At 34.7% G+C, this 20,087-nt stretch overlaps 2 protein-coding genes and 2 non-coding genes across 4 annotated transcripts in view; 2 read left to right on the top strand and 2 right to left on the bottom strand.

Moving 5' to 3' along the window:
- LOC123668472 (otoferlin-like) overlaps window positions 1–679 on the top strand; it is a 62,685-nt gene extending 62,006 nt beyond the window's left edge. The window contains exons 21-22 of the mRNA XM_045602202.1: window positions 26–305; window positions 457–679. Of these exons, the coding sequence (XP_045458158.1) occupies window positions 26–305; window positions 457–637 (461 nt within the window). The 3' untranslated portion in view covers window positions 638–679. The remainder of the gene's footprint in view (window positions 1–25; window positions 306–456) is intronic.
- Window positions 680–11,000: 10,321 nt separating this feature from the next.
- Window positions 11,001–20,087, bottom strand: part of LOC123668471 (protein AF-10) — a 49,886-nt gene continuing 40,799 nt past the window's right edge. Inside the window, 5 exon segments of the mRNA XM_045602201.1 lie at window positions 11,001–11,036; window positions 11,677–11,792; window positions 13,752–13,886; window positions 17,012–17,129; window positions 18,424–18,604. Coding sequence (XP_045458157.1) covers window positions 11,001–11,036; window positions 11,677–11,792; window positions 13,752–13,886; window positions 17,012–17,129; window positions 18,424–18,604 — 586 coding nt within the window.
- On the bottom strand, window positions 18,846–18,918 carry Trnaa-ggc. Its single transcript has one exon. It is a non-coding gene; the product is annotated as a tRNA-Ala (tRNA).
- Window positions 19,095–19,167, top strand: Trnaa-ggc. Its single transcript has one exon. It is a non-coding gene; the product is annotated as a tRNA-Ala (tRNA).

Here is a 20,087-nt window from a genome sequence, read left to right as displayed (position 1 = left end):
GAAATTAATTTTTATAATCGTTTAGGTTCCGTAACACTGGATTTGACTAGATTCCCACGTGGAGCTAAATCATCAAAGCTCTGCACTCTACAAATGCTCTGCAACGATGGGAGTGTTCCAATGGTGAACATATTCAAACAAAGACGTCTTAAGGGCTGGTGGCCGTTTCATATTAAAGGAGACACTGACGAAATAGAACTTACCGGAAAAGTCGAAGCAGAACTACATTTGCTCACTCGTGAGGAAGCTGAGAAAGTGCCGGCCGGACTCGGACGTAGCGAACCTGATGCTCTTGAAAAACCAAAGTAAGACAGTTTATCTTCTACATAATTCGTTTGACTTAATAATTAATGTCTAGATAGAAACATATCTTTTAAATAATTCGTGTTAAGCTTCTCAATTCAATACTGGTGTTTGATGTATGATATTAATTATATATAATGTTTTATTCCCTAGTCGCCCGGACGCGTCATTTATGTGGTTATTAAACCCATTGAAATCCATGCGCTACATCGTTTGGCACAACTACAAGTGGTGCATCGTGAACAGCACTATCGTCACCTTGGTCGCTCTATTCATCCTGTTCTTCGTGTATGCTGTTCCCGGATACAGTGTCAAGAGACTACTCGGAGCTTAAATTCACAACCACGGACATACGATATTCAACGCATTGCGTGCACATATTTAACTTATTTACTGATTCTAGTAGTCGCAGTATTATTTGATGTTTCAAAATACTTTTTCTCTGATATCAAATATATTAACCATTACAATATATAATCTATGTTTAAAACATATTTAAACGTAAATTTAAGCAAATATTTAATCGCATATTAACCAATACAAGATGTTATAAATGTTACGTGTCTTTATTATTATAAAATAAGTAATCGATGTTTATAATTCATAGTCCCATTATATTTGACAAATCATAAAAATAACAAAAAAAGATCAATGTGAATCGCGATACAAACGTAATTTAACCAACACGAGACTTATAAAACAAAAATACAAATGCGTTTTAATACGAAGGTGTCAAGTTTGATTGCTTGGGAGTTGGTCTGGTTAAGTCTGGTAGTCACCCGCATCGGCACTTGCGACGGCGACGTCTACGACAGCTTCGCTTCCTTCGAATACGGCGCTGACGTCGTCGTCTACAACGGCTTCTTCGACGCCTCCCACACATTTCTCGCGCCACCCAATTAAGAAAACGCGATCCCTTCCGTTCTAGAAACCCAAGCGCCGTTCCACTCTCTAGGATCGATTGTACCGTCTTATTTAATTCGTCGGACGTTTCGCTCCCATGTTCAATGCGAAGGTGCTGCATAACATCCGAAACTGTAGCTCCATCTTTGGTCTCTTGAAGGTACTTAATTATTAACCTCCCAGGATTTTGTACCCTCGGCTCTGGAGCTTCCGTCATTGTCGTGTTAAAATTTATTAAAAGTACACCATTAATTTTAAATATTTTTAAATCTGCTTCATAACATCTTAAAATTTAACTATGTCAAACATTAGATGAATAGTCTGACAGCTAATTTAAATTTGATGTGGAATGTTTTTTTTTCTTCTAATATTTAAAAGTAGTAGAGTAAGGTAATATTAGACCTCCTTTACATTAGTGTTACTTCAGACACATAGTGCTGAAGTTGTGTGGGGAGATACTAGACTGGATAAGACGTAGATAAGTACTAATATTTACTGCACTAGGGTTTTGATTCTCTATGAATTCAGACACAAAATGCAAAAAAAAAAACAATGTAAGGCTTGGAATACATTTTTTAGTTATGCCGCTGTCAAGTGTCTAAAGACAAAAACGCGCGGCGATATCCGATATGCCATAAAAATTAATTTAAAAAATTAATGCTTAACATAAAATGTTTCTTTTTATTTCTATATTAGGCACAGCATGAAAATTTCCTGCTCAAAATATGGAGCAGGCCGATTGGGATAGTACATAGAGCACCGTGTTGCTCTTTGGGGTAGTACTTCGACCTTACAGAAGATCAGAAGCGTTGTATTCTAGTTGGTGAATAAGGTGGCCAGAGCTCCTGAGGGATTGAGGGTAGGGTCGGCAACGCGTTTGCGATGCGTCTGGTGTTGCAGGCGTCTATAAATAAGCTACGGTAATCGCTTACCATCAGGTGAGCCGTACGCTTGTTTGCCGACCTAGTTACATAAATATATATTTATAATATGTCATAGAGAATCACAATCCAGACTATATGTTTCTAAGTACCATAATAATAAGTTACCTTAATGTTTAATTCATTAAAAAAAAATGTTGTATCTTTGTCAATCAGTCTGTAGCTGATGGAAGAAGCCATTCTTGTAAGGACATTTGCACTAACCTTGATACCGGAAGTGGATTAAATGTGGAAAGATATTACGTGTTCTGGCGAATACTAACGTATGCGACCATCTCAGTTCGTGCACATCTATGTGAATGGCCTTCTTCAAGCTTCGCAGACTTAATTAACTAAATGTCATTGTAGTACCTATATTATAACTGTATGACGATTCTAAATAAAATAAATGTTTAAACGTTTGGTGTTTTCGTTTACCTACATTTCTTAATAATTAATTTCAATATTTCCTTGGTGGTTTTTAATTCAATATATATTAATATATATAATATTTCAATTATAGCTTAATTGAGGGAAATTTCAAAACTGGTCGAGTTAACTTTTACACATATTGATCTATGATAATATTAGAAGGTAAACTCGTTAATAATTGGCTATTTTTTTTTAATAAGGATAATTACAAAAATGTATTTAAAATATTCACTTTTTGCAATTCACAAATATAAACTTGCAGGTAGGGGTGGCCGCAGTCATTAGTTAATATATTTCTCATAATTTAGTTAATATTTTTTTTTCTACTTTGTTTATGGGATTTTTTACAGCTAAGCAAAATGCCAGTCCCATAATGCCCTTTATCACAATCAACAATTCAACAATAAATTATATATAATAGCGATAAAACATAACTTATTTTCTGAAAGATGAAACCTTTAGAACCCTCCGTAGTGTCTCATGTGCTATGAGTACGCAGGGTACTTGTGAGGTTCTCCATGTGACACTTGGGCAGGTATCAAGTGGCAAGATAACTAAAATAAGAGTTAGTTTACTTTCATTTAGACGGCTGATTTATATATATACTAGCTATATCTGTGCAAGTAATTCGCATTAAATAATTGTAATAATTATCACTTTACAAAATTACAAAAAAGTATTTATTCGTCAGTTGATTTGAAATTGAACAAAAAATTATCGAACGTCAATCATGTTGACTTTGTTTCAAAATTAAAGCCGTCATATATATAATTTTATGATTAATTAATTTCCAAAAAAAAAAGCAATAACAAATTTTTTAGTTGTTGATGCCGGTAGAGCAAGCAATTATCTATAAAATGATATATAAAATAATTGTAAGGCTTTTTCTAAAAAATGTACAGTTGACACTCAAACTACTTTTTCAAATAATGTACAGTTCACACTCAACGGCCCCCGGTGAAATTTTCTCCTGTGTCGGGGTCCGGAAACACATATATATGGCCGATACAAATGTCTGTTGTGAGCGATGATCGAACCCGCGACCGCAGCGCAACAGCCAGAGCTGCGACCGCTACGCGTCACGTGTCGTCATGTCATGGTAGAGTATTACTCGGAACAACTTCCAACAATAAATGAACTTTACTTATTTTTAGATGTCCGATTTAAAATATTTTTGTTTTAATTTCTGACGTAACTTATATATTATATATTTTAAAAAAATACTAATATACATTAGTTACCTACTTTAAAAACCTATTCACTCGGATAGATAATTTTGTTTTCTTGATAAAACAAAAACTACAAAATTAAAAATCAGATCAGATTTCACACAATACCTTCCTGCGCAGTTGCAGAAAACAGTCTGTAGTAGTTGGCACTAGACTCGATAAAAAAAAATTATGGAGATGTGGTATCGCAAAAAAAAAAACAGTGAAATACGTGTTTTTTTTTTTGTTTTTTGATTCTACAAAAGTGGTTAATAAGCATGTGATCTGCCTTATGGTAAGCAGAAACCGTATCCTACACACGCCACAACACCAAAGCATCGCTATCGTTTGCCCATACTCCCTGAAAGCCACGGTTACCGTACTCACCACGGGAACACTAACTACTTAAGAACATTATTATCTAGCTGAAATATTCTGTCAGATTTCGGTACTTCTCCAGACGTGCTGATCCAAATTTCGACTATGATCTGCTGTCTTCTATATAAATAAAAATGAATGTTGCTAAGCGCATAACTCGAAAATGGCGCGTCCAACTCGGCTAATTTATTTTCTGTATGTTCCTTAAAGCCCAAGGAAGGTTTTAATTTTTTTTTTATGTCACTAGGTCGGCAAACAAGCTTACGGCTCACCTGATGGTAAGCAAGTACCGTAACTTATAGACGCCTGCAACACCAGAAGCATCGCAAGCGCGTTGCCGACCAAATTCCCAATCCCCCCAGGAGCTCTGGTCACCTTACTCACCAACAGGAACACAATACTGCTTGAAAACATTAATACAAAAAAAAAAACAAAAATTACTATTAACTTTCGACAGAACAAAGTCTGTCCGGGCAGCTAGTCTATACAAATAAATAAATTTGGAGTGTCTGTTTGTAATATTAAAATAGCTGCTTTTTATTAAATGCACATGGATGGAGTATACACGGTATATAAAGCGAAATAACATTTTTTACAATTTTTGTCTGTCTGTTTGTTCCGGCTAATCTCTCTGAAACGGCTGGACCGATTTTGACGGGACTTTAAAACAAACTACTTAAAAATGGCAGATTAGACGAACTTATACGTATATTACGTAGGCTATAATAAATACGTTTAACATTTTATTTAACCCGGTGTGATATATTTATTAATGCTGCACTATATTTTACTAAAGGCCGAAGAGTTTAAGGAAATAATGGTTCATATTATTTAGTATAAACAACAGTTAAACTTTAGTCTCGGATAGACTATTCAACAAAGAGGTTTTATAGCATTTCGCTACCACAAAAAAGAACATAACAGATAACAACAAAAATATTGCGAAAATGGGAAATAGTTTTTCCTTTTAATAGCACAATATATGTGACGATATAAAGACGAGGTTTTAATAAAATAATAGACCATCAGACACTTATTAACTTTATTGAAAGTAAAATGGAAATACAGATTTTGGTAATTGACTGATATACAGTACACAAATGCATTTAAAATTATATAATAATTACAATAAAATCGTTGTTAGATACATTTTTATATATAAAAGAAAAATTAGCCCATTGTTTGAGAATAAAAACACTCTCGATTCAATTACAATTTATTTAAATCATTTATATAATATAATATATATATAACATACTATATAGATTAGACACTACCGAGAGACGATATTGAAATATCAAAATTTTACTTTTTTGAAAAAGCTCTTTCAAAAATAGCTAAATGCTATTTTAGGTATCAATTATCTACTCATATAAATGAATAAATTTTTATCCAATGTACTTGTTTGTATAATTTCATTTACGAGGGTGACATAATCACTAAGTGATTAAACTCCCATTAAATAAAATATTTAAATAAAAGAATAGAATAGACTTTTCTAAAAATTTGTTATTTATCACATTGTCTCTCGGATCTGTCCAGTTGTCACAATATTAAAATGAAATCGAATAAAAAAAAAACAGATATATTTAAAAACGACAATAAATAGTCACGGAGACAAAGTATGTTTATACGTTAACATCAAAGACTAAATATTGACCGGTCAGCGTTGACATATCCGTTCTCGCTTTTAATTAAGTGTCATTTAAAATGCCAATGGTGTTTATACGAGAAATTTATTTTGCCAACGATGTCATGCCAATAAGTCAAGCGTATTACAGTTATCCTGAAAGACAAAATTACGTACGACGCTTACTTCTGCGCAAAACTTACACAAATTAATAATAAAAAGCGAACAAGCTTTACATCAAAACACTTAATAAATATATGATTATAAATCGTACGATAATTTTGTCGATATATAAGTTAGACGTATAAATTTACTTTAAAACATTTAACTACACGTTACAGTGGATTATTTAACGTCTCGGAACAGAGATAACGGAAATGACATCGATATAAGCGTTATATTTTTTTTTAAATTTATCCTTGTGCATACATTTGTGACTCGCTTTCGTACGATTTCAATGAGACTTCCGCAATAATCTATTCCGAAACTAATGATTGATTGTAAATGATGAAATATGCTCAGCGCGCACTACATTACCGTTCATATATTGTTTTGTAACTTTCTGAAATTCGAATTGAATTAATTTTCATTACAGTAAATTTCAATTACAAATTGAAATATGTAGTATTCATGTAAAAATTTAAATAGTGATTGAAATTGTTGTTTTGAAATATTCCATCGATATTGGAATGCGCGCTGGGCGTATATTAAAATTCGACTGAGATCATGCATAGTATAGACTTATAACTAACAATTAATTTACCTATTACTTATCTAAACACAGACCATTCAGGACTAAGGTCTAGTAAATAGTATAAGCGGCAACCGTCAAGCACGCTATCGAATCATTTAAATTTCTTTTTTTTTTTTAATATAAATAGTTTTTGAGCAAACGACCCTGTAAATGTATTGACCACCGATCCAGGAAAGTAGTTACTATTTTTTTTTAATGAAGGATAAGAATTTGTCACATTGCGGGATTCAATCTTAATTTAAATGTAATCAAAATCGTATTTATAGTACATGATAATTGGTCCGATTATACAATCCTGATATAGCAACATTGTATTATATATAATATATAATTTTATTATATATTTTAACGGTTCCATTAGAAGACCTTACATTAAGCTTAACGGTTACCGCTACGCTTAAAGATTACCCATAAATTATCAAGATATACTCATCCATGTAATATAAGTCAGGTTAAAATATATTTGACGAATGAAACATAGTCGTACCAAAACGGTAAATTACGTGTAAAAAAAACAATAAAATTATCATCCGACACAAAAAAATTAAAATCTCACATTTACCGATCGATTAATAATAATTCGATGGAGTAAAGAAATATATTTAAAAAAAATGATTATGAAATATATTAAAAAAAAAAACTCGGAGACGAAAATTTTGAAATAAGTATTAAGGAAATAACAAAGTATTTTAAAATTTATATTGTAAAGGACACATAACACCGAATCTGATTAATGACAATGAGATGAATATTGTAAATGGACACGCAACACCGATACTATTTGAACGTCGACAACACCTATATACGTAAAATGACAACATTCAGATTATATAGGTGGGTTTTTATTTATGCGTATTTATATACTTTCACTATATACCAATTAGTGGACGCGATTCTCATAAGGTCATTGAAAATACGGACAAACATTCCGACTATCGAATTTAGATGTAATTGAACAGATACAATGCCAAAGTAATGTATGTAAAATACGCACAAATGTAAACTATTCCAATAATAATGAACATTAACATCGAAGGATTAACGGATTTATAAATATAATTCAATTATTTTTAAAGTATATTTATAAAACTCGTTCAAAATATGGATGGTCACACCGATACATTCAGATTTATAGGACACGTATTAATAAATAAACATATCGAGGATACCGCCCCGCACCCGCCGACCTACGTGTATCCTCTAGACATCAACCTCCGCCTGTCTTCACACGGCTGACAGTATCAACAAATCTCATAAGCAAATCAACCTTCGCGGTTAAAAAATCGTGAAATACTCTAATCGATTTCGACGTTCGCCTCCCGGCCTATACGGATCTTTACTTTCATTGTACCGTAACACAATTTCCTGCATTTCCAATATTTTATTCTCCTTGGGGACTTTTAATCGTCCACGTGTAAAATCCGAGTTTAAACTTGTTATATCAGTGAATAGCTTAAAGTTAAGCTACTTCGTAAGTCAAAAATGTATAAGAATGACTAATAATTGATCGTATTCATTTTTATACATTATTACCGATACGGGATACTCTGTAGCGTTAATTTCGAAGACAAGGTAACGCGCTCGTCTCCTGTTGTATAAGATTGTATTTCGTCATAATCTACGTTCGGGTAGGTCCGTTTTGGTAATCTAATCGTACTTAATCACTAATATATCCGTAGATTACAATTACACGTTATAGTTCTTTGGATCTCATGTGAAATATTTTCGCCGGATAATAACTTAACAAAAAAATTCAGTGATCGAAAACAATTCATAATAGGATTTTGAATTCTTTTTTTCAGTTTATAGTCACTTACGTTCTAAACAGTCGTAGTTTAAATTGTCCATATCTATACACTAATACCTACTCTAATTTACTATATAGCGATTACATAAGAATTTTCGAATTCGTCACGATGCAGGATTTTAATCAGGCAATATTTACGTTTAATATATCAATTTTGGACTGTCTCATCGATTTAAAATTATTTTTTGATCTCATTTTAATATATATTTATCATTAATGGTCGTTTTGACGTTAAGTCTCGAATTGACTTGTTCGAATATAAACCGTCACTTAAATTATATATTAAACTAGTTGTATAACTAGCGAAACTTCGCCCGTTGCACTTAGCGTTCTTAAGATGTATAGCTTTCGTTGTAATGAAACTTGCTTATAAGCGGTTTTTCATGTCCTAACATGTTGGAACATCGAAAATCCATAATTCCGTAGCTTGATTAAATTAAACTATACTAATTACAATTTACAATTAAAAGTATTCGATATATCGTACAATAGACGCGTGAATTCATCTTAACCTAAACGTCTTAATCTAGAATGACGGGACGCGACTTGGACACACGTAGCTGACTCAGACCTAGAGGACCGTAGACAATTCTTAGACAACCCCATAGACTAGACAATAATAAATCTACTACATGATATTTACACTGAAAATCTATTTACACAATAAAGTTATGACTCCGAGAACTACACTTTTAGCGACTTGTTTCATTTCGATACAAAGTTTTACATTTATCGAAATGAAAATTTACGTCGCCGTAGCTCAATCGAAATTGAATAAAATTTGACTTATCTCTGAAAGAATATCGTGATAACTCTTAATATCACTCCATGTGTCTCAGCTAATCCATGGGGTCGACTAAACTCATAGAACAGAGAATGTAGACAGAATATATAATATATAATCAACTGAAATAAGAGAAAAAAAAAAAACGTTAATTTCGTTTTATCTACAGAGTCAAAAAAAAAATCATAATTTTAGATAACTAATCGTCAAATTTACGCGCTACGTCTTATTCATTCTTAGTTTTAAGCGAATTGTCTGGTCTATAGGTAAGTCTAGTATCCATGTAACGCGTATTGGATGGTCGAGCTTAGACAGCGATCTGAACTTTAAAACGACTTAACTCGACTACATGTGGCTGGCAATATCAAGCATACCAACATACTAGCGACGATTTAACTAGAATCAGCTAACCGTAACCACGCCTGTAACATTTCACATCTATAACCCACCCTCCCACTTAACCTGAACAAATCACCCCCCCCCCCATTTTCTTAGTAACTACCCAAACACCTCATTATCCTTAAAATGGGATATGAACCCCCAATTTCGAGGATAAGTTACCCATCCACTTATTAATTCACTCAATACAAGCACCTACTCAACAGCCAAATGTAAGTACATATAAAATCGAGTTGTAAGTCTTGAAGCGGATCTATCAATATAAAATAATTTGAAATTTTAAAAATCTTCTAATTGTATTTAAAAAAAAAAAATCGTTTTTTGTTTTTTCAATAGAAAATTGTTAAGAACAAAAATTCTTTATTTGTATGAGATTCGTTAAATTATCCTGTTTATAGAAAATTTAGATTTAAGTTATAGTAGTTTTCTGTCGATGGAAAAGTTGCATTGCATCGCCGGCTCTGCTCGAGCATTAACATTTGATGATAATGATTGATTGAGTGATTGTGTAAATAAGTGATTGGGCTTTTGAGTGATTGAGCGATTGAGTGATTTAGTCATTGAGTGATTGAGCGATTGAGCGATTAAGTGACTGAGTGACTGTGTATGTATGGTAGAATTCGTGGTGATCGCGTAATGGGAATGAGTGATTGGAGGGTAGGCTGCTCGATACGATAGAATAGGATGACAAGTTAAAGTACGATTATAATTAAATTAGTTAACCGATAATGACAGAATTTGACGAAAGAGTCACGGGTGAAACTACGACTCGTCGTCGGTACGGTCGTACAGTCGTTCCAGGTGAAGTGACTGATTCCTCACTCTGTCAAACTAACTAATTGATGATGTTTAATTTATTTCACCAAATATAAAACATGAAATTTTATATTATTAATCGTTATACGAATCTTTGGTAAGATATTGATTAGGACATGTACGAGCAACCCACCCAATATAACTAAATGAATGAGCGAACGGTCTGAATGAATGGTTACGTGAAATATTAACTATTACAAGAAACATTAAGACTAAATCGCACGGTTATCGTTTCTCGTTAACGTTGCACAGTTCAATTCGCTAAATCGTCTGGACGCACTGGTGTTAAGATGGCTACTGGTTTTAATACGGCCACACGATGTAATATGGCCTAAATAGCTATATCGCCTGGACGCACTGGAGATGTTAAAGCCACTATTTTAATACGACCACAGATTACACATCCAATTCGGGTAAATCGTCTGGACGCACTGTACTTAATACGGCCACAGGTTTCAATATAGCCCAAATCGTTAAAACGTCAGTACACAATGGTGCGACAGCCACTCGAGGCGGTACGGCCGCGTGTTCTAATACGGCCTAGGGGTCGTAGTTCAGGATCGCGTCGATGGTGAAGTCCCGCCGGCGGCGCCGTTCGAGCATTATGAACGTGTGGACGGTGCGCAGCGCCGGGTCTTCAGCCCCGTCGAGCGCCTCGGGCTCATTTCAGCTGGGCTTCTGTTGCACCTCGCGCATAATTAGCTAGAGTGGGGGAATGTTTTACGATAAAGCGAGGGAATGATTAACGGCATAGTTCACAAAGTTAAATTGAATTTTCGTAGTCGGAATATTAAAAAAAAAAAAAAATTCAAATGAAATCCAATATGGTGCAACGCTTCAGCCTATAATATCCCACTACTGGACATAGGACTCTTTCCCCATGTAGGAGAAGGATCAGAGCTTAATCCACCACGCTGCTCCAATGCTGGTTGGGGATATATTCCCTACTATGAGTAATGATCGCTATCAGGTGTACATGATAACAACCGGGACCGACGGCTTAACGTGCTCTCCGAGGCACGGTGGGGAGACCCACAAGGACTGCACAAACATCCAGACCACGGCAAACACCTGTATGGCCAACACAAATGTTTATCACGTGCGGAGATCGAACCCGCAACCGCCAGCACAACAAATACAATCCATGGCTGTAACCGTTGCGCCAACGCGGCGGCATATAGTGCAAATATATTGAAATATTTTTTTTGTCACTATTCGAAAAAAAAAAAACAGCGTATTACAAAAGAATTAACTTATCAATTTCATCGTAAATAGAATTGCGAAAATGGACTTTATTCATTTTGAAAGTTGTCATTGTTACGTTTTAAATGAATAATGATACCTGATGTTGTCGGTCAGATGTGATGGTCTCGTTGGGTCGCACGGGACCCTGCGGACCGCGTACTTGGCCTCCGTTCTCGCGCGGACAACGAGGCGGCTCCCCTGGACCCGGCACCACTGTAAATTAACATCAATTACTAACTACATCATACAAAAACAAGTAAACATCCACTAACAACGCGAGTAATAAAAAAAAAAATACAAGCTAGAATGTAAAATTGCTACAAAATGTAAAAAGAAAGTGTGTCAGAACCGACACGCGAATTGAGTTAGCTCCTTAGGAATGACTTAGACACAATTGATTACTGTATAACGTTACTATTTCACAAGATTTCATTCAAAATATATTCATTGATATTCACACCCCGAGTCTAATATCGTTTCTTAAGAAGCTCCAGAAATGAAAAGTTTAGCAGTAACATTAACCGCGTTTTTAGCACCGACTTTCAACCCAAAGTTACTAGTATAAAGTCATCGTATAAAAATTAATATATACCATATAATTATATTTTTACACATATAAAAAGCGTGGAGACAGTGTACGGTGTAACCAAATATAAGAGATCCAATTCTGTATTCAAAAAGAACTACATACAAAGCTTAAAAATTTAAGAAGTTTTTTTTTGTGTTGGAAATTCTGTCAATCAAAGCTAGTTTAAGCATGAGAATAATACAATTTGATACATATAATATATATAAATAATACAGAATTCGGTCTAAGACAGAGATATAGCTAAAATATGTAGTAACATTACCGGTATTCGTAGCACACGCGCGTGCTCAACGAAGCAAGCGGGACAGAACTTGCTCAATAGAGCAAATTAGAAATAATTTCAACTCTATAGTAATACAAAGTCATCGGTACAAGTGACTCACAAGTGTGAGTTCAACGTTGTTTTTTGTGGCTTCAGATATAAAAAGAAATATGAATGCATAAAATTATAAGTGATACAAGGGAATCGCTCTAAACTTATTTGAATAAAAGACGCTTAATTGTTTTTAGGGCCTTTAGAATATGTCACGTACACATGCGCATCTATTAAACCACAACTTTAGGCATATGTATCTGTCACTCACACGTACGCACTTTAGAGCAAGTACCTCACACACAACACACACGCACACGCACGCATGCACGCACTCATTTACGCACACGACCATTTACAAATACATCACTCACCCGTGCGTATTTACTATAGTGCGTTCAACGAGCCGAGATACCAAATGTAAACAAACCAAATGCGAGGTCATTCAACTATGCAGGGTTTTGTAACCTTTTTTTTACATACACAAAAATTTTAAATGTAAAATATATTTATATTTTGCAATTACTGAATTAAATATAATTAATTAAATATAATTATGTATTTAAGATTTGATACTTCTTAAATAATAATTATCGAAATATAAAAATCACCCGAGCGCTTCAGGACACGAAATGAAATAAAAATAAATAATACAAATTCCAAGGGCCGTACGCTGTCCGATTGTTTTCAACGCCAGTTAAAATATCGTTCGACCTTGCAGAGAGACGTGCAGCAGATAGCAAACAAACAAGATAGAAAGAGATAGACTACATTTTGTTTGTTCCGTCGTCGCTACGAAAAAATGATGGGCTTTGTTTACATTTGGTATCTCTTCTCGTTGAACAGACTATAAAACAATTATATCATTCAAAAAACGTACCCATCGAACCACGATCCTTGACTTGTGCGTTATTTCGACACCCTCGTACGCACTTCAGAATAATCAATATCTAAATCTAATACAGTAATCGAGGTTATCTAAATTAATTTATCGAAAACTAACTATAATTATAATTTTCAAATTCAAATGTAATTTCGACTCGCACGAGACATACAATCACGTCACTGACTCATACGCAACTCACACGACACAAGCGCGTGCTCAACGGATCAAGTAATTCACATGCAACTCGCACGACACTAGCACGTTCTCACCGGAGCGAGCGAATCGCACGAAACTCACGCGACACGAGCACGTGCTCACCGGAGCAAGTAATTCACATGCAACCCGCACGACACGAGCACGTGCTCACCGGAGCAAGTAACTCACCCGCCGTCAGTGGTATCGCGAGCCGCGCGTTCACCGCGAGCAAGTGGTCCCGGCGCTGGAGCAAGTTGCCGACGTGCTCCTCGAGCCTGACGTTCTCGGTTCGGAGCTGGTGCAGGCAGGAGAGGAGAGACGCTACTGTGAGGGAATGATACACGTTAGATTGGATTACATTTATGTATTTACTAGCTGACCCGGCGAACTTCGTATCGCCTAACAGTGACTTTTAAGTATTATCACAAATCTTTTGTATGGGAGTATAGAAAAGTGTTGTTTTTAGACTTTTTCAGGAAATTTTAAATTTTTTTTTTAGAATTTTTCTCTCCGTAAGAACCATCCTCGTACTTCAAGGAACATTTTAAAAAAAGAATTAGCGAAATCGGTCCAACCGTTCTCGAGTTTTGCGCTTAGCAACACATTCAGCGACTCATTTTTAACCGACTTCCAAAAAAGGAGGAGGTTCTCAATTCGATTGTATTTTTTTTTTTTTTTTTTTTTTTTTTTTATGTATGTTACATCAGAACTTTTGCCCGTGTGGACCGATTTCGACAAATTTTATTTTAATCGAAAGGTGGTGTGTGCCAATTGGTCCCATTTAAATTTATTTGAGATCTAACAACTACTTTTCGAGTTATATCTAATAATGTGTTTTTACTTGACGCTTTTTTCGTCGACCTACGTTGTATTATACCGCATAACTTTCTACTGGATGTACCGATTTTGATAATTCTTTTTTTGTTAGAAAGGGGATATCCCTAGTTTGGTACCGTGATAAGGAAACTAGGATCTGATGATGGGATCCCAGAGGAATCGAGGGAAACTCTCGAAAATCCGTAATAACTTTTTACTGGGTGTACCGATTTTGATAATTTTTAATTTAATCGAAAGCTGATGTTTATCATGTGGTAACATATAAATTTTATTGAGATCTGATAACTACTTTTTGAGTAATCTTTAATAACGCGTAGTTGCTTGACTATTTTTTCGTCGATCTACGTTGTATTACTTGTCGATGTAATTGAAGTCGGTTTTTTTTTCGTTTGCGAGCAAACACAATTATTATATTATAGAAGAAGATATACTAGCTGACCTAGCGAAGTTCGTGCCGTGAATATAATAATTACTAGCTTCTGCGCGCGACTTCGTCCGCGTGGAACAGAGGCGTGCCCAATACTTGATTATTATTTTGCTGCGATATTATTTTAAAACTGCGATATCTCCTGAGATACTAATTGAAATCGAATTATGTAAAAGGCTATTTTGTTTTAAATGAAATACTAGTGATGAATAACGTATTTATTTAGATAAGGATTAATATCGTGTTTATAAAAACATCTTCGCAAATAATGCATTATTTTAGTGTTCTAAACTTGGTTAGCATAAAAAAGGTTATAGTGAGCCAACCTTAAAAGATAGATATATACTGTCGCGGACTTTTTTTTAGAACTTTTAAAGGAGATCTATTCTGTCATACATGATTTTTGCGAAATTTTAACTTTTTTCACAGCGCACGCAGCGGAAGCTCTCAAAAGAAAAAAAAAGAACCCCCGATTTTGAAACATTCTTCATTGGTGCTCCGCTCCTTTTGGTCTTTGCATGATGATATATAGCCTAACCTTCCTCGATAAATGGGCTATCTAACACTAAAATAATTTGTCAAATCGGACCAGTTGTTTCTGAGATTAGCGCGTTCAAACTAACAAACAAACTCTTCAGCTTTATAATATTAGTAGAGATACATATCGAAATAAAATATAGCCTTTTAAGATTTTAATTTAACCAACCAACTTAAAATATAGGACATATTTTTATTACTAAAATTATTTTAAAACGGGATATTTTCAATATTGTTTCAATCTCAATGAATGTCTAACTCAAGTCTCGTCGACGAGTCATTCGTAGATAATGTTGAAATATCGAGCTCCGCGAAATGAAGATAAAAAACATGGTATATATTACGTTTTAAATAATTTTAGTGATAAAAATATGATCTATATTTTAAGTTGGACAAAGTTAAAATATATGCACAAAAAACTAATTAAAATCGGTCCAGTAGGTTCCGGACTAACATCGTGATACGAGATTTTTGTATTATTAATAGATTATAATAATTTCAATGTAAATTCAATTATAATTCAATTCAAATATAATATTTTTAAGCTATTAAAAATATTTATAAAAAAGAATAATCTTTAAAAGATATTTAATCATTTATGAGTGTGATTTTAATCTTGGTTCGGAGCTCGTGCACGCTGGTTGGACGCTAGAATGTATTTCATTTATACATATCTATTAATCATTTATATATAGCGACTAGCTGACCCCGCAAACGTTGTTTTGCCATATATATTATTAACCCCCTTAATCGCCCCCATAACTTCGGGTATGAAAAATAGATGTTGTTCGATTCTCAGACCTACCCAATATGCACACGAAATTTCATGAGAATCGGTCAAGCCGTTTCGATATATGATAAGGAAACCATGATGTGATGATGGCATCCTAGAGAAATCGAAGGGAACATTCGAAAATTGTAGTGGTGATTAGTGCTTTCGTTATTTATTTTTTCATCTACTGACGTTGTATGACTTGTCGATATAATTGAAGTCGGTTTTTTTCGTTTGCCAGCAAACACAATTATTAATGAATATTTTATGTACATTCGGAAGGTTTAGAATAGGTCGTAAAGGTACTTGTATACCCCTAGAACCTAGGTGACGTTGATGTCCCTATTCATAAGGTAGAACGACCTCGACCGTGTCAGCTAGAAAAATCATAATAGTTTGTCTGTATATTTAAATGTGTGTTTAAGTTAGGTTTTTCACAATTTTCAATTTTTCAAACTTCATCAATTTTTCTCCGTCTCGTCACTCACACGTCAATATACCTAACGTCAGGCTAAACTAAGGCCCCTCTTATTTGCGGACTTATTTGATAGAGAACCCCTTAGTAAATAAAAACGAGTGTGCTTTAGACCACACGACTGAAGTAAAAGTTCTTTAGCTCAATCTAACTTATATCTCACACACTTTTCGTAACATTTTCGTCACAAATTCACCAGCTTACTCCCCAAGTCAAGCATGCGTAAAAAACTTTTACTTCAAAATAACGAAAGATAAAATTCCTTATACATGGTGTTGATACTATTTCTGTGAATCAAGCTAATTACTCTTCTATGCGTGTCTGTATGTTTGTGTGTCTGTGTATCGAGTAGGAACTGTCTGTCATACCGTGTCATGTAAGGTGTGTTAAACTGTGCTTACTGTCGAAATGCTGCGCTTGTTCCATTAGAAATTGTGATCCTTGCTCCCATTGCCGCTCCAGAAGTTGATCGAGGCTCTGAGCACTGGAAGTACCGCGAGACCCTCCAGCACTCGACGTCTGTAAATTTATAATTAAATTATATTATATGTAAATAAGAATATTTAGCAAAGCTCTTGAAATAAAAATTCGGCTACAATTGATGCAAATGATTTTGAGTTTTGTGTTTAATAACAAATTTGGCGATATACATTTATTTATACAGACAGACAACTACGAAACTAATGGAAGTCAAGTGTTGGAGCTTTACTGATGGTGTGTGATATAAAATAATCTTAAAATATTTCTTTTTTTTTTATTCTACTGACATTATAAATGCAAGTTTAGGAGAATGGATGGATATACGTTTGTTACTTTTGGATAATTAACTTGATTGGATTGAACCACCCCTCTGAATCCTTCCGGAGCAGTACAAATTACAACGGGCTAGTTACTATTATTAACCTTATCATTAACTATATGTAACTAAAGCGAAACGCTGGCGTTCTGACAATGTCTTCAAAATAAAAAAAAGTTCGAGGTGCTTCCCCGGTCGGGCTGCTCCAGATTTTGAGCATCCTGCTATGCCCAATACTTTTTTTTTGGAAAAGCTAAAACTACACGTCTCCACACACTCCTTTAAAACTGTTGTTTGAAGCTAAAATCTAGCAGCGCCCTCTAGTAGCATATTTATAATATATATATATATATATATATATAGTAAGGGATTTGTACAAAATATTTATTATGAAAAATTGATTTTTTTCAGCCTACATATTCAATAGATTCATGACAAACTAAAAAACAGCTTATTTCGGCACGATTCTCATGTTACTTTCATAATTATTTTTAATCAATTATAAAATGTCTCTACAACGGTTTTCAAAGACTTCATATTTATAGTTTTATATTTTCAAATTTATTCTGTTTAAAAATGTGAATTTTATATATCGTCATCATTTCTGCCTAAGTTAGTGCCACAAATGGCGTGAACTCATGTATATTGCCCATAGTCACCACGCTGGGCAGGCGGGTTGGTGACCGCAGGGCTGGCTTTGTCGCACCGAAGACGCTGCTGCCCGTCTTCGGCCTGTGTATTTCAAAGCCTTGCAAAGCAGTTGGATGGTTATCCCGCCACCGGTCGGCTTTTTAAGTTCCAAGGTGGTAATGGAACCGTGTTATCCCTTAGTCGCCTCTTACGACATCCACGGAAAGAGAGGGGGTGGCTATATATAGCATATTAATGCACTGTTATAAAAATATAGAGGTTTAAGAGTAAGCGCTTCCTGGATCATCATTTTGTGAGAGTAAAGCCCAGCCTCCATGGAGGCGTGCAATACACATCTTAAAACTAAAATGATAATATTATACTCACATTTGTAGCCCTATTGATCAACGGCGGTGGGACGAGAGCGTCGGGCCCACCAGGCGCGTTTGTGCCTGCGGCGTGGGCGGCCAGCTCTGCACTTAACTGTTCTTGGAGGCGAGCCGCCGCCCCGCTTTCGGGATTTAATTCGTTACCCAACATATGTGGTGCCGTGCAACTTGCCCCGATTCTGTTGATAAATTGGGCGTATTATAGAATTATTTGTTGCTTGATTCTTTGACTGATAAGAAAAAAAATATATAGAATACGTTGGTTAAACTATTAAATTTAAATTTCTGTGTACCATATTCAGGCAAAGAAAGAATTATTATTATTATTGTCTTTGAATTTTGTAATTTTATAGTAAATAGTGAACCTTTCTTTAAGGACTTATAACTCTAAACATTTCTGAATATCATATCAAAAATTGACCGCTCCAGCGGGGTTCGAACCCGCGCCTCCGACTTGCCGTGTCGGCGCTCTAGCCAATTAAGCTATGGAACGATGCACCCGCTCGAGCGAAATTTTCGATATGATATGATGTCAAAGATTTTCATTGTAATATGAAACTTTGAATAGTTACGGGTTTCTGTAAAGAGCTCACTATAGACGGCGCCACGGTTCGCTTAAACCGAAAATTAAAAATTATCATATCGAAAATTTCGCTCGAGCGGGTGCATCGTTCCATAGCTTAATTGGCTAGAGCGCCGACACGGCAAGTCGGAGGCGCGGGTTCGAACCCCGCTGGAGCGGTCAATTTTTGATATGATATTCAGAAATGTTTAGAATTCCTAATGTGGGTAACACAAAAATAAAAATCTTGGACTTATAACTCCTTAACATAATAATTTCATGTTCTGGCGAGTTCTGGAATCTTATCGTAAAACTTATTATTTTGTTTCCTGTGGCTTTGCTCGCTAAATCTTTCTGTGAGAGAAGTATTCGGTGTTTTACTAACATTAATACTTTTGTATTATAAGTATAATGACTGATGAGTATCGAGTATTACAAATATATTTTTCATACTCTAAGAGACTTAAGTAGTACTGGTAAATAGTTTTAATAGAAGTCGTTTCAAGTACGATGTAAACGAGAATCGAGCGTCGTGTAATTTTTTTATCACTTGACTATGCATATTTTGAATACATATACAAAAATTACTTGTACAAAGTTACATTACATTACTTGCACTTTATTTTATTTCAAAATTAAAGTCATGCACTTTCGAATACTTCAAATTATTAACTTTTAGCAACATAAAAATAAACTCTTAACCTTCACACTTTTTTAAAAATTATCATCAATTACTTCATGTACTGTCTTAAAGTAATATATTTCGAAACATAATATTCTTCTAACACCTTTCTGCATCATGGATTTGTACAAATATTTGTAGCTGAATCACAGTGATCTGCATTATTCCTTCATTTTCCAAATTGTAACAATAACGATAAACGCGTTATGTCAGAATACCCTGTATTATAGACAGTATGTTTGTATACCCTGTCTTAGTGTTGTGTACCTCTGATAACGACTTATCTCTGCTAACCTAAATACCGAAAAGCGGTACACTAAACGCTGTTCTAGCTAATCTAAATTATGATTGGGTGTGATAGGATTGGCGCACTTGTTATTTTCATAATACAACTAGCTGTACCCTGCGCGCGTTGCTA

Source organism: Melitaea cinxia, chromosome Z, assembly GCF_905220565.1.
Source record: "Melitaea cinxia chromosome Z, ilMelCinx1.1, whole genome shotgun sequence".
Taxonomy (NCBI): Eukaryota; Metazoa; Arthropoda; class Insecta; order Lepidoptera; family Nymphalidae; genus Melitaea; species Melitaea cinxia.
Note: the sequence above shows the minus strand (reverse complement) of the source record. Positions and strands in the feature narration are given on the sequence as shown.